General features: G+C 38.3%; 2 protein-coding genes across 2 annotated transcripts in view; one reads left to right on the top strand and one right to left on the bottom strand.

The window, feature by feature from the left end:
• The window catches only part of Inx7 (innexin 7), a 36,987-nt gene that overhangs the window by 6,425 nt on the left and 14,215 nt on the right, over nt 1-16,347 (top strand). The gene's annotated exons all lie outside the window — the stretch shown is intronic.
• The window catches only part of LOC147071829 (uncharacterized), a 44,221-nt gene continuing 40,364 nt past the window's right edge, over nt 12,491-16,347 (bottom strand). Inside the window, exon 2 of the mRNA XM_085946409.1 lies at nt 12,491-14,842. Coding sequence (XP_085802535.1) covers nt 12,491-14,173 — 1,683 coding nt within the window. The 5' untranslated portion in view covers nt 14,174-14,842. The remainder of the gene's footprint in view (nt 14,843-16,347) is intronic.

Below are 16,347 nucleotides of genomic sequence, written 5' to 3'. Positions count from 1 at the left end.
AAACACACATAGTAAATTTGTGTTCTAATAATAAAAAAGTCGCCTGCGGCGCTATTTTACTGCGAGGTTATTAACATTTTATTTTAATTTTTGGTTATTGTGTCTTGATACTCGACAACTCCATAATTCGATGTGTTAAAAATACACTGAATTGAATGGGCCGCCAAATATTCAGGATGTGGTGGTCTTGGCTGGTGCCTATAGGGGGCCATACTTAATTGTTAGCCCTTTACAAAAAATATTCATAATGTTTTTATGTTAATAATATCTACTATACTCTGCGCTGAGATATGAATTTTAAACCTTGTGTTTTCTTATTTTATTGAAAATATAATGGCAACATTAAGGATCAATGCTTCACATACATACGTGAGCATTGGTGGCACACATTGGTTGAACACTTAATGCTTAATACACAACGGGGGGTCACTTTTATGGATACTATTGAGGCACTCAAATTTGCTCCATGCGGCATGCCAGTTTGGTTCTGCGAGCAATCTTGGAAAGATGCATATTGAGTATAAAGCGAAAATACCACCAAATAAACCAATAGATAAGGTGCCAGACAAGATTGATAGAGGCGATGGGTGGTACGTTGTTCCTAAATGTCAACCGCTGGATAAATGCTGTGGTAAACGACCACACGCACCTCCTAAAAACCGTTGGAACTCATATAGTTCGCGGATGTACGTGTCAGCAAGAACTAGGGACCGAGAACCGTGGAAGGAGTTATGGGGAGGTCTTCGTCCAGCAGTGGATCGACCCCGATGACGATGATGATCGTTATAATGATCAGCGTTGCCAATTTCGCGTTATTCTTGCCAGATCTAGCATTTTTGATCGGCATCAAGCTTGATAAAAACGCATCTGGCTTGTGGCGGTTTTACTGTCGTTTTTTGATGCCTCCAACAGCTTTAAATGTGTTGAAAAACGCTAGATATAGTTAGTTTATTTTCATGCGCATCAAATTTCTTACTATCAGTGATACTTAATGCAGGTAGGTCGGTACCTATTTTTAGTAAGAAATAAAACACGATGAAACAATGTCATGCATTATTTAATGTTTTTGTATATTACTCCGAATTTCCGCTTATATAAAATAATAATTTAACAATAATTATTCATCTAAAAGGTATGTTCTTTAATTCTCTATGTCTATCCTACACGAAAGAAGCTTTTATCTTCGAAACTTGAACGCCGTTGACACAGTATAGGAGTATAGGTATTTGTTGTATATTTTGAAATATTATATTTCTGTTAAAATGTGTGGTTTCAGCACATATCGACATTTTTCGATTTTTACACTTTTTTCGATACTCGAAACCAAATTATCTTCGGACTTTATTCTTGGTAGAATAAGTAAATTTATTTGCAATTTTATTTTCACAAATCTAGCATTTTTCCCTGCCAAATAGCTTGTTTTCATACCCCGTCTGACATGTTTTTGTCAACCACAGTTGGCAACACTGATAATGATACCTAATGATAACATTTATTGTAGAACTTAGTATGAAAGACAATAGATAGTTACTAATGTATTTTCTTTGCAATATAACTTTGATAGATAGAAAATTGTATTGAAAGACACTCCAAGGTCTCAGATTAAAAGTTATGTACAAGCTTTAATTGACTAATAATATAAATTCACAGTTCTCTATTTGATACTAGAGAAAATAAATCATTATATACCTATGCCGTTTATTAGATTCACGACTGAGATTAGATAATTGTATTATAAAGTGTAATAATTATTATAATTCGTTGTTGACAATAATGAAAATGTCTTAGAATAATAGTAGTGGAGTAGTATGAAATGAATTCAATATATTATATTAAATATGTATTATATCCACATTACAGATGAAGTAGATATAAACGCGAAAGCCAGCCGCCAAAGACAAATACTTTGAGGCCAGTTTTGGTTTATTACTTAATGGCGGTAATAATACAAACCCGCTTAGTTTCCTCAAATATTACCAATATTTAAGGCGCATTTCGTTGACATGATAACCATTAAATCTTATTATAATACAGATACGATAGGTACATTCCACAGAACAGATAATAAATAGAATACCGATAGGCTATATTCAATACGCTGCATCTTGATGCAGGGTTTTGAATGTGTGAGTGTCCTACGAAAAAGAAGCACGCATTATGCACGTGCAGTAGTGTGTGTAATACACCAACGTTAAATGAGCGTGAATGCACAAACCGAGAGCAGTTTTCAGTATTCGACGTAAAACGTATTCTCTTGACACGAGTGTAAGTTTAACGCGGATTCTTCCTTACTCGAGTCGGTTACCTGCTATCGCCTTACCCGTAATGTATTTCAGTTTCCATTATTTTTGAGTTAACTGGTACATTATTTATCACCTTTTAAGTTTATCCCATATATTCAAACTCGAGAATTGTAAATTCTTACAGCCACAGCCAGAAAGTAGACCACTTTCCTTGTTTTTCTGTTCACTGGTTATATCCGAGGCAAGAGTCAAAGAGTTCAGCAAATGACTAACAATCATTCATTGTAATAATAATATATTATACTGTAAATATACTCATATAGTAGGTACTTATAACATAGTATATGGAAGTTAAAATTACTTTCAGTATGTTCAGAAATAATTACAAGATAAAAAGAACTTTTTATATACTTACCACGTTTTTAAATTTTCTGTTGAATCATATAAACTTAACAATTATTCTATGTACTTATTAATAATTCAGGACAAATAAGGCAATTGTCAACAAATCATTTTTTTGCTATTTTGCAACAAACAAATAATATAGAATACTGAAATGTCATTTTGATTTCCATAGTAACGCACGTATATATTAATAATTTAGTTGCTAGGAACACCTCCTTAGCAACCAATAATAGTGGATTAGATTACGGATTTCTTCCGAAATAACTTTTCATACAAAACAGAATTAAATGAAAATGAATTCAATTCTGGTTAAAGATGGCTAAAAGTATTAAAAGAATGCATTGGCATCGTGTTCTGATATATTCTAAAAGTCTAGCTAGTCGGGAAGTTAGTTAAAAATCGATTGCAAGATTTGTACTGGATACACAACCACCGGATAAACAAGAATACGAGCTAAGAAAAACGTGGTAATATGAAATACCTACCTATAAAGTTAAAAAAATAAAACACAATACCTACATAATAATCAAATGAAAATAAGCTGGCTTAACCAAAAAATATATAGTATGTAGGTAGTAGACAATCAATATCTACAATCTACATAAATCCCATTAGGTATTATCTACTTTGATGTCAATTTGATGTCAGAATAATTTGGTACATACCTACTGTCTTCGTGGTTTAACAGATTTCTGTACCAACTTTGTTTTTAAGTTCGGTGGAAAATCCTTGTTTGCAAAGATATGTTGTTGCAAATGCAGCAGCATTTTTATCCCTTTTATGTATACATATTTTGTATCCGGGAAAGTATTTACAAACATACCTGACAATTGCCATGTTTTATTAAATTGACTGCGGATGGACAACACGTGCAATTGCGTTAATAATCAAGCAAATGTTGTCTGCGGGATGTTTTATTAAAACTGTTTCAAACGGAAGTAGCGACTACGGTTTCGTGGAAAGCGCGAAAATTTTAAAGATGTAAACTATTTAAACCACATTTAATTTGATAGCTCAGTAAGCGTAAAATTTACCGCAGTATTGTGCAATAAACACACAGGAACAAGGGTACGTCATATATTATTATCGATTGTGTCTGGGATGTGTAGCATCTACTGTATCTACAAACTCAGCGCCACTGCTAGATACCATGATTTTTTTTTACGCCAAAACACTCTTGACCCACAAAAGGATTGGGTGCCACTGCTCCATGCGTACGATTATTCATGTAAAATAATATTTTATATTACATTGTACTTTAAAGTAGATTACAGGTGTTTTGTTTCCATTGTTTACACGGCTGACATAATTTCCAGAATTTTGATAAAAATGCACATGCATTATTCTCTGTCATAAATCTATATTTAATGTTAGAAACTCATTGTTGTATATTGAGTTAACAATATACCTAGTCACATCCGAAAATTAATTTTACTGTAGAATGTATACCGCCATGTTTTTATTGTTTATGGCAATTTTGGTGGTACATTCATAGTACTCTGCAGGCATGTCCAACGCGTTGATCCCGGAATGCATCCCGCATGCGAAAAAAATATCCATAGTAATTTATTGTTGATTTTTAATGCAGTGAGAGGGGCAAATTCTAGCGGGTGGCACTAATTTCCGTATTTGCCCCTCCAACTACTCCCTTCGACTTTTCATCGTTTCAATCGTGGACCGAGTACATTCCTTATACCCAGACATTCCGTACTTTGTGTATATAACTATAACACGAAGACCTGGGCTGTAACTACGAGGGTGGGTCAAAAAGTCCTTAGAAAAGCCGACAGGTGGCGCGACTAGTACTGTAAGCGGTTTGTTTTCATGCAGCGGCACTACCGATTCAGTATGCTGCGAAGTTTCAATCAGATTGGTCGGGTTGTTGTGTGTTTCTCGTACATTTAAAAAAAAAATTGCTTGTGGAAAATGGAAAAATGGAAAATGGAGAAAATTGAGTTTAGAGCTGTTATTAAACATTTTAATATAAAAGGGTTAACAGCAAAGGAAATAAAAAATGAGTTGGATTTAGTTCACGGCATATCTGCTCCTTCACTTGCAACTATTTATAACTGGTTAAATGAATTTAAACGTGGTCGTACATCAACAAAGGATGAACCACGCTCAGGACGTCCTGTAGAGGTGACTACACCAGAAATGATCAATAAAATCCACGATATGGTGTTAAGTGACCGAAGATTAAAGTTGAGTGAGATAATTGAGGTTACAGGGATCTCAAAAGGTAGCGTCATTTCTATTTTACATGACAAATTGGGCATGAAAAAAGTTTCTGCAAGATGGGTGCCGCGTTTGCTCACAGTCGACAATAAACGCAATAGGGTGGTGGCCTCTAAAGCCCTGTTGTCGCTCATGCAACGCAATCCGGATGAATTTTTTCGTCGCTTTGTGACTGTAGATGAAACATGGATAACCACTATACTCCGGAGACGAAAGAACAGTCAAAGCAGTGGATTGCGAAGACAAACCATGTCCAAAGAAGGCGAAAACCGTAAAATCCGCTGGTAAGGTTATGGCTACTGTATTTTGGGATGCACGTGAAATTATTTTCGTTGACTATTTGGAAAAAGGAAAAACAATAACAGGAGATTATTATGCATCTTTATTGGACCAGCTAAAAAACGAAATTGAAGAAAAACGGCCTCATTTAAACAGGAAAAAAATCCTCTTTCATCAGGACAATGCCCGTGTTCACACATGTTTACGATCAATGGCTAAAATTGAAGAATTGAAGTTCGAATTGGTCGACCACCCACCGTATTCGCCAGATTTAGCCCCCAGTGACTTTTTCCTTTTCCCAAACTTAAAAAAATGGCTAAGTGGACAAGGTTTTTTTTCAAATGAAGAAGTCATCGATCGGACAAATGCTTATTTTGAGGACCTTCCGAAAACTTATTTTTCTGACGGTTTAAAAAATATTGAGAAACGTCTAACCAAGTGTATTGAGCTCCCAGGAGATTATGTTGAGAAATAAAAAAAAAATACAAAAATAAAAACTGTTTTAATGCTTTTTTCTAAGGAATTATTGACCCACCCTCGTATAATTAGAAGTGCTCATCTACGAAATAATCCGACATATCGCATCCACAAATAGTTGCACGAGGGAGTGAGACAAATAGCGTCACGGAGTAGGCTCTTTGCATAGCAGGATAATAGTTTGACGATGAATATCCAAAAAATATCCAAAAGTAAATCAGATTCATTAGAAGATTTAAAAGGGGGCCTTGAAGCAGTTCAAACCAGTCATACAATTAGGTACTCAATTATATTCAAATAATGCGTAGGTATTTCTCACAAATTGAGTATAAGACAATGCCCAAAGCATAACAAAATCCTTTCAACTAAAATCAAACATAACCAATAATATTATTATGTGTCATCAGTCATCACTGTCAGCGTCAATGATAATTGTTTTTGATTAAGGGATGTAATTTGTGGTGCTTATCGTGTTTTTTTTTAATCGTGTGGAGCCTCAAAAACACTGTGCGTCGGGCCTCCGCGTCCCTAAACCCACCACTGAATGGGAGATAATGACGTATACATACCTAGTAAATGACAGCCTATTTGGAGTTGGACATGCCTGGATATTGTGCCTACTACAAAAAATCCTTGTCATACACAAACCCATAAACAAAATATTATTTTAATCTACTTAGGTAGATTGTCATTAGCTTGTATGTGTCCACTTCTTCTATTCTGGTAAAATTCAATGGCTGGGTGTGTACTGCAATTGAAATTTCAAACAACATACAGATCGCATCCTTTTCATTGTATGGTTTCAATAGAATATGGAGCACGTTAACTTTAAATCCGAAAATCTGATAACTTTTGTAGTTCAAAAATAATTTAAATATAAATAAAAACAAAACTATACGACTAGAATCACTAGATCAATCCAAATTATTTTCTTCTTCGATGTCAATATGACGTGTCGGCGGACATGACTTCAATTCAAGCATTGGCCTTTTCCAGTTGTAATAGTTTGTAATACAAAACTTGTACCTACGCATACGTACATTGATACCAATCTAGATAGCTATCGTCAATATTATATTACACACAATTATTTTGAATCACGTCAATATATAAAATTATGTCATTGTTCTCTTTAAATAGAAAATTTGAAAACATAAATGATTTATTTATACCCAGTGAACTGAACGTAAAAATACAGAAGAAGCGATTAATTAGTCAGTCATTAGATAAATTACGTAGGTATTGTAATAGTTTTAATAACCCTACTATAAAGCCTCAATTACATTGAGCTTCTTTACGAGCTGTTTATTGGCGAATTTACAATCTACCTGTAAAGACGCCCAGTGTAATCATCGAATAAGCTAATAAGCAGGTTGTAAACACTCTACCGAGAAAAGTTGAAAGCCGGTCAACTTTACACGCTACACGTCGGCGTGTGGGCCTACTGCGTCTGCGCAGTAGAGCGCAGTACCAACCTCCCGGTAAAAAAACGAACTACGTTCCGTCAAAATAGTCGCTGGCTTGTGGCTTCTCAGCGAATGGAATGTTTTGTGTCCAATCATCAAATCGCAGTAGCTGAATCGCCCGCTTTTAAATTCGCCAATAAACAGCTCGTAAAGAAGCTCAATGTAATTGAGGCTTAACGGCTACTAATAAAATATGATAATGGCATTACCATATTGTAGGTTATTTTCTTGTTTACGATATGTTAACTTTAGCTGTCGTAGAAGTCCACAGACTAAAATATAATGCAAACTCGTACGCGATCGAAGCACCATGCTTACTTTTCAAGCTATTTGGCGTTTTCAAGCAAGTTATCATATGTTATGATATGTACCTACTGCTTGTTTCAAAAATTGAGCCCCAGAACCGATTGGGCCCAATTTGATTGTAAAACATTTGAAGCGTACTCAGTACAGTAGAATAATGGGTTCTAGGCATTGATATACTACTGGATGAATCATATGCTTCTTAAAATGATGCCCGATTTTCAGCGACTCGGCCAGTGTTAAAACTTACTGTTTTAATATCAGCGGACTTAACTTGATATAAGCTCACTTAATATTTGTCTCGAAAACGACCTGGCAATAATTATGAGTAAGCCCGATCTAGCTTGCATCTTACTCTAACTAATAGTCAGCGCATGACGACTTGCTCTGTTCGCTCAGACATGAATTTTTGGTAGCTTGCAAGCTTTGGGTTGCTACTCCAAGAACGCAAATTTAGTTTTACAGCCAAGGCAATACGGGTGAAATTCGGGAATCCATGTTAAGGCCTATGGGTTCATTCGTAAGAATCAAATTTGACGTAAGAGCCACAACAAAATAGCAATACGCGGAGCGCGCATAAAAAAACAAACAGCGTCTCTGGGAGTAGATACGAAATCAGAGGTTTTAAAAGTGTTGAATTAATAATATTTTTTTTCCTAACAAATTTTATAAACATTTTTGTGGTAGGTAGAATAAATTATAAGAATAAAAATAGTAGACCTCCAAATAAGAACCTCATATTATTGATATGCTGAATTTGTGAAGTGACACCTTTTCTTGAACCTATCATATTGTGGGTTCAAATTCAAATATTTTTCAAAAAAAAATCTAATACTTATGTATGTTTCTGAGGTGTTTCAAATTGGTATATTATTTATATATATCGGTGTGTATGAATACAAAAGTTATTCATTTTTTCATGAGCTCACATTACAAATTATAAGTTTAAAACATTCACAAGATGCATAAAAGATTTCTGTTATTATTGCGTTTTTATTGAATTATAAAAACATGACTCATAAAAGAAAGCAATTCAATGAATATTTACAACTTTTTACAATTTTTTTTAAATTTATTACGCAACAATCAAGATTTAAGAAACCATTATTATAATAACGTGTATTTGACGGCAGTACGTTTTGGTCACCGCGGAGGATTTCGGAACATTAGTGTGTATAGAAAATTAATAATTGGTTCTTTAATTAGTGTACAGGCTTAACGGTATGTAATGTATTAGAATAACTATTATAAATTATTATTTTTTATTATTTTTTCTTTTTTTTTCTTTTCTATTGATAGCATCTAATATAATTATGATATTGAGGGTTTCTTATATCCATCGACCGTGTTAGTCTAGGATCAATGAGTTCAGGCAATATACAATTCATATAAATCTTGTCAGTTGTGATGTAAAGAGTAATATTGTTTTTATTATTCAATGAACTAGGTTCTTACCTCAATATATTTTTTACTTGTGTTAAATAATTACTAATAAATGCCTAAGGTGATTCCATTCAATTCAACTCGGCATTAAATATATTAAATTCTAATGGATTTAAGTTTTGTACTATTTCATTTGAGTCGTTTTATGCGATCCTGGTTTCGCCTTTCGACATCGTCAGGCACTATGCGCACTCATCAAATACACACTGACAACGAAAGCAGCTAATTCTCACTTAACAATAAATTAATACAATAAAGTAAGGTAAAAACTTTAACACCTACCTATTAAGTCAAAGTGCACAATGAAAAATTTAACAAACAATTAATTATGAATAGTTGAATTGTGGCAGTATGAAAAAAAAAGATTTTACCACAAACCATCTGAAAAATACATACATCATAAAACATATACGTGATTTTCTGCCCCAAAACACTTATTTTATTATTATTTTGACGATTAGGAAAATTATGACACATGTTTCAGTGGCCATTACTATGACAGCATTCGAAAACGTATTTTACTTTAAATTTTCTACAAATTTACTATTTGTGACATAAACCACTTAAGATCGATAATAAATAGACCTTGAAAAATAATATTATTTTGTTTCTATTGATAATGCCAATAAACATACTCCTGGATACGTCCCTTTGAAAATAACAAAACATGGCGACCCAGGTACATAAAAACTGTATTAAGTACATGCAAAGTTTTTCAAATCGTTTAAAGCCCAACCAAGTAGGTATTTATCAAAATAATTAAAGTCCACCTATATTTTATCTAAACTGCTCAAGTCCAAAATATTTTTTTTTATAAATGTTGCACCGAACGAATACCTTTAGGACTTCTTTGTAGACACCGTGGTTATAAGATTCAATTATCTTACAATATCTCACATGCTGCAACCATTTGTATTACAAGATAATAAATAATATAATATAACTACATTTTTCTCAGTTTGACATTCACTGGTATTTTATGATGTTTGATTTGTCAACACAAATTATAACACCTGGTCTACGTCATGTGGTCTTGCCAATTTGATTGTTACTGCAATGCGAGTAAAGGTCATTTTTCTATGAGTTAAAATACTGTTCGCGACGGATAAAAATTTGGAAAAAAAAGACGTCCTCACCCGTTGAAATTTAGAAGCCTACTAAGGTTAGAAATGAGAAATTAGAAAAACTATATGGATTAATCGATCAAATGGTCTCTTTTTGTTAATTTTGCAAAATAATTATATATCTAAATTGTCTGAAAATAGGATAAATACATGAAAACGTACGACGTGTTTTGGTAATATAGCGTCACTAATTGTACCGAATTTATAGGGTTTTATTTATTTTTTCATTGTTAATTATTATTTATAGTATTACGGAAATGTTATATTATAATAAAAAAATATTTTTATTGTGCAGTATATATTATTTTGTGAGAAAAAATCATTCAAAATTGGCTGATGTATACTCAAACTAAAATGGCTTTAAAATCTTTATTTTTCTGAAATTAAAAAAAGTACGTAAGTTAATCAATGAAATTTATTGTTTTACCCATTTCTTTCATACAATATATACCTGCAAAACTATTATTAAGTTCAAAAATTCACTGTGGCGTGACAGTCGTTTTGGCCAATTTCGAAAACAGGACCGACTATTTGTCATTTATTTTAAAAAGTAAAGCGAATCAGAAAATTTTAATGACACAAAAAGTGTTATTTGAATATTATTTATTAGATTTTAAATAAATAAAGTGTTTATTATGTGTCAATTCGTGTTAAACGTCCTTGCCATTTCCACGATTCTGAGAAGACAGGAAAAAACGGGTCCAATGGCCTTAACGGTCTTAACGCATTATACCTACAAGGAAATATTATAAGACGATATTATTTGTATCCGATATTTTGTGGTACATTTTTAAAATGACGCTTGTATGGGAACTCCTCATCTAGTAGTATAGTGTAGGCCTCCGAATCCTCGGCTAGCTCCGGGCCTGGAGTGGAGGTACATTCAAATTGTAGGAAGAACAGGTAGGCACTATGTCTAGTCCAGTAAAAGAACTTTACACTATATTAAACAATTTTATTAGGTCTCACGATCACCAAAGGTTCGAAGTTCAAATTATATAAGTCCGAAACCACAAAAATTATTAAAAGAAAAGAAAAGTCTTATTTATTATATAATATTAATTATATAAACTAGCACATTTATTATTTAATTATTTAAGAATTAATTTATCTTTATCTGTAATCGAGATTGCGCGAACACGGGGCACCGCGACAAAAGGTTGGGAACCGGGTCCGGTAATGAACGATAAAACTCGCGAATAAAACGACTAAGTCGCTGGTTGACACTTCACCACTATCTGTCAAAGTGACAGTAGGTATGGAGGTAGGTATCTGCCAGTGGGTATCGGGACCTGGGCGAGTACCTCCTCACAAGTCCTGGCGACTTGTATATGAAAAGTGTGAACAAAATTCCGCCGCTGACCTTCGCAGGTTCAGGGTCGTGAATGTGAGCGAAGACTGATATTGAATTTAAAAATATTGGGTTTATATGCAAATCTGGCCGATTTCATCCCTTAGCTCAACGTTTTTCGGGTGACAAAATTAATTAACGGTTTCCTTACGAGAGTGGCGGAAATTGTACAATGACTAATTACCCGCGACATCTACGTAAGGGCCGACTAAGAAAAATTATGGGCGCGAGTCGACGCTCGCCGGCGGGCGGCGTCGCTCACTCGTCACGTACGTCCTTCGAGTACCTAGGAGTACTGAGATCGCGTAATTGATGAAGCAGTACCGCAGTGTTTCTGGGCCAGCCCCACGAAAAACGCACCTACGAAGGCGTGTGAGGCATCGACGGATTCGTGGTTGAATTACCTATCGATACAGCACACTCCCCGCGTGGTGGCGCTCCTCATGGCTGAGGGAGGGGCGTTCCCGCGGCGGCCGGCCTTACGGGCCCTAGCGGCGCGAAGGTACCTCTCACCCAGAAACAAGAGTACTACAAAGTTAGCCTGGATGATAAGGCGTCATATGCCAGTGGTTAACTGGGCATATTTGCGGCACCAGGCCTTCGACAGCGCATACCAGTCCTTCGGCCAACTACCGTTGGGGGGCTCAACTTTGAGGCGCCCCGACGGCCTGAATACCTACTTGACGTTGGTCCAAGAATATGAACTCGGTAGATTGGTAATTTAACTACAAAATAAAAGCTTAATATAAACCCATATCACGCGGGGAAGTTACTCGATTCTAATATATAAACGTATTGGTCGCGCAACCTTTCTCACATTAACAACTAATATAGCTCGGTGTCGCCACGGGCACGTACTTACGACTAGTTGACGGATGTCATTCCGTCAACCAAACATATAGGCAGTAATAATTGCTTAGTACATACTCATACCTAGCCGATTGTTGTTGTTGTGGTATGTTTGGCGTGTAGGGCACCGGGGCAAGCCCCATATCCCTTTCATCTGTATGATGGCGTGTGATGGAAGTCTCCTCCCTTGCGGGTTTTTCTGTAATGTCTGCATCATGGCTTGTTGGTTTGAATTAAAATAGTGTTTCTTTTTCTTCTTTCTTCTTTCTTCACTCTTGTCGGCGCTCGTTCGTTTCTATCTATCTTGGTCTGGATCTAGGTCCTTTTGCTGGTTAGTCTTTTCATGAGTTCGTTGGCGATATCGATGGCATTCTTGAGCGCCATCAGCGCTTCATTGATTTGGTCTGGCTCCGAGTTTCTGGTGGTGGTATTCATCCAAGCTGGTCTGAATGTGTTTTGCGGTTCTTCGCGTTGTCTGGGCTGTTGTTGAAATTGCTTGTCGGCGTTTGTAAACGCATATCTGGCGTGTTTGGGGTGCCTTGGGCATCCTCTGTAGTTGGCCGGGTGTGGGCCACCACAGTTGGCGCATTTGGCGGGATCGGTCGTATTTTTCTTCTTGCAGTCCGAGGTGAGGTGTTCGCCGGCACATCGGACGCACATCGGAGTTGCGTGGCAGCAGGAGGCGGAGTGGGCAAAGCCCTGGCAGCGATGACACTGTCCATCCGCCGTTCTTCTGCGCAGCGGCTCCACCTGGATGGATAATCCGAAGATGGAGGTGAGCTTGAAGATATTCTTGGCGTCGCCGCTCTTCTCGACGTCGAGGAGAATCAGCGGGATCTGTTTCTTCTGGCTCCCTTGGGTCATCCTGAAGGCGTTCTTGATCGGGTATCCCAGTGTAATGAGTTCACTGCGAATTTCTTCGGCAGTCGTCTCTTCAGGGATACCTCTGATCACTATTTTTAGCGGTTTTTCCTCATGGAGGTTATATGAATGGTACTCAGTCTTGTCTGCGTCCAGGATCCGTACTGCTAGCCTGTAGGAGTCTGAATCTGGCAGGGTGAGTAGGATTCCTACCTTGATATTTTTTGCATTAGAAATAGTGACACCGGCGTCTTTCAGCTTGGTCATTGTATTCCTAAATACTTTTTTATCGTGTAGGATGATAGGCGGAGTTTTTTTCGATCTGTCTGTTTTTTTATCGTTTGTTGGTTCTGCCGTTTTGAGGCTTGGCATGTCTGGATTTTTAGGTGTCTGTTTTGCTGGTTTTTTTGCAATTTTGAGATCGGGGCTTTCGGTAGCTAGGCGTTTGCTAGCTCTCCTGATCTTTCTTCTTTCTTTTTCTTCGTCTTCTTCTCGATCGAAGCGATCGTTGACGGCTTTTAGTCTTTTATAGTATTCTTCGTCCTCACTCCTCTTGGTCTTGGCTGCGGCTGCATCTGATTTGGCTGCAGCTGCGTATGTTTTTGGTATGTCTTTACTAGTGCTGGGAATTGATGGCACCGCAGGAGTGGTGTCCATCTTTTCGGAGCTGGTCGTGGTTTTGGCGGCGGATGTTGAAGGGCCGCCTGAGGCCGGGGCTTTGGCGGTAGCCTCAGCAGGGGCCTGAGCGGGTTTGTCAGCATCCGTGGTCTGTGATTCATCGTTGAAGTAGTCTGAGTCATCTATGTCTAGGTCCTCATAGTCAGCGTCGTCCTCCGTGTTGGCGTGATCAGAGTTAACTAGTTTGATGGCCTCAATTTCCTCCAAGACTCTCTGCATGTTTGATTTTGGTTTCTTTTTTTTCTCTGGCTTATCCTTTTGTTTTTGGAGATCTGGCAGTGACTCGTGAGGCAAGACCCCATAAGCGATGCAGAGAAAGCCGTAGATGTAGGCAAAATCTGCCGCTCTCAGCTTCCTCTTCAGCCCATGGATTTGCGTCAGGTCGGATTTAAAGTTGTCATCAATCGGCGCATGTGAGTCCGGGTTCAGTAACCCGGTAAGCGAGGGGATCTTGCTCATCTTGACTCGCTTATCGAACTACAGCGCAATATCGGTAACAATATCTGAATGTGTCTGCTCTATTCGTCGTTATGAAGGCTTCAGAGAAGTTCTAGTTCGGTCGGCCGTCGATAATTATCTTGAAAAAGACCATCAATGGCGGCAGATATTCACCAGATGTCCTCCAGATCGGCGATGATAACGGCGATGCAGCATCCAAAAGTGGCGGAGGTGGCGGGATTATTTCAACGAAGGTGACAGCTTCGTATTGAAATAAATCGGTAGTGGAGGCGGAGCAAGATGGCGGCGTTATGGCGTTCGAGAAAGGTGGCGGAACTCGCATCAATGTCCTCTGGATGGGCGATCGTAATGGCGTTGGCATCCAAATGTGGCGGGCTGGGTCGGCGGAGGTGGCGGAATTATTTCAACGAAGGTGGCGGCTTCGTATTAAAATTAATCGGCGGAGGTGGCGGAGCAAGCTGGCGACGTTGTGACGTTCAAGATAGGTGGCGGAATTCGTATCGAATTTGTTCGAATTATTGTAACGTAATTCGTATCGAATTATTTATCGAGTTGATTATTACTATCAGAGTATATAATATAATCTCAGTAGTAACTGTATGTAGTAACTGTAGTAACGTATCGGAGCTTAAAGTGACTGTTCGCGGTGAGTGCCAGTCTGCGAATGACCTAGCCGATTGTTGTTGTTGTGGTATGTTTGGCGTGTAGGGCACCGGGGCAAGCCCCATATCCCTTTCATCTGTATGATGGCGTGTGATGGAAGTCTCCTCCCTTGCGGGTTTTTCTGTATTGTCTGCATCTTGGCTTGTTGGTTAGGATTAAAATTGTGTTTCTTTTTCTTCTTTCTTCACTCTTGTCGGCGCTCGTTCGTTTCTATCTATACTTTGGTGTGGATCTAGGTCCTTTTGCTGGTTAGTCTTTTCATGAGTTCGTTGGCGATATCGATGGCGTTCTTGAGCGCCATCAGCGCTTCATTGATTTGGTCTGGCTCCGTGGTTCTGTTGGCTGTGTTCATCCAAGCTGGTTTGAATGTGTTTTGCGGTTCTTCGCGTTGTCTGGGCTGTTGTTGAAATTGCTTGTCGGCGTTTGTAAACGCATATCTGGCGTGTTTGGGGTGCCTTGGGCAACCTCTGTAGTTGGCCGGGTGAGGGCCACCACAGTTGGCGCATTTGGCGGGATCGGTCGTATTCTTCTTCTTGCAATCCGAGGTGAGGTGTTCGCCAGCACATCGGACGCACATCGGAGTAGCGTGGCAGCAGGAGGCGGAGTGGGCAAAGCCCTGGCAGCGATGACACTGTCCATCCGCCGTTCTTCTGCGTAGCGGCTCCACTTGGATGGATAATCCAAAGATGGAGGTGAGCTTGTAGATATTCTTGGCCTCGCCGCTCTTCTCGACGTCGAGGAGAATCAGCGGGATCTGTGTCTTCTGGCTCCCTTGGGTCATCCTGAAGGCGTTCCTGATCGGGTATCCCAGTGAAATGAGTTCACTGCGAATTTCTTCAGCAGTCGTCTCTTCAGGGATACCTCTGATCACTATCTTTAATGGTTTTTCCTCTTGGAGGTTATATGAATGGTATTCAGTCTTGTCTGTGTCCATAATCCGAACTGCCAGCCTGTAAGAGTCTGGGTCTGGCAGGGTGAGTAATATTCCTGTTTTGATATTTTTCGCGTCAGAAATAGTGACACCAGCGTCTTTCAGCTTGGCCATTGTATTCCTGAATGCTTTTTTATCATGCAGAATAATCGGTGGGGTTTTGGGCGGTCTGTCTGCTTTTTTGTCCTTCGTTGGTACTGTCGTTTTGGGGGTTGGCATGTCTGGCTTTTTCGGTGTCTGTGTAGCTGGTTTTTTGGCAATTTTGAGATCGGGGCTTTTTGTGGCTGGGCGTTTGCTTGCTCTTTTGATCTTTTTTCTTTCTATTTCTTCGTCTTCTTCGAGGTTGAGGCGATCGTTAACGGCTCTTATTTTTTTGAGGAATTCATCATCACTCATTGTGGTCATGGCTGAGGCTGCATTTGATTTGGCTGCGGCTGCGTACGTTTTTGATTTGTCTGATTTTATGCTGGGAGATGGTGGCACCGCTGGAGTGGTGTCCATCATTTCGGGGCTGGTCTTGGTTTGGGCGGTGGATGTTGAGGGGCCGCCTGGGGCCTGGGCTTTGGCAGTGGCCAAAGTG

The sequence above is a fragment of the Rhyacophila brunnea genome, unplaced genomic scaffold, assembly GCF_057557595.1.
Source record: "Rhyacophila brunnea isolate RB1 unplaced genomic scaffold, BYU_Rbru_1.0 scaffold_2, whole genome shotgun sequence".
NCBI classification, from domain to species: domain Eukaryota; kingdom Metazoa; phylum Arthropoda; class Insecta; order Trichoptera; family Rhyacophilidae; genus Rhyacophila; species Rhyacophila brunnea.
The sequence above is the reverse complement of the archived record's forward strand: the minus strand, read 5'-3'. Positions and strand labels throughout refer to the sequence as shown.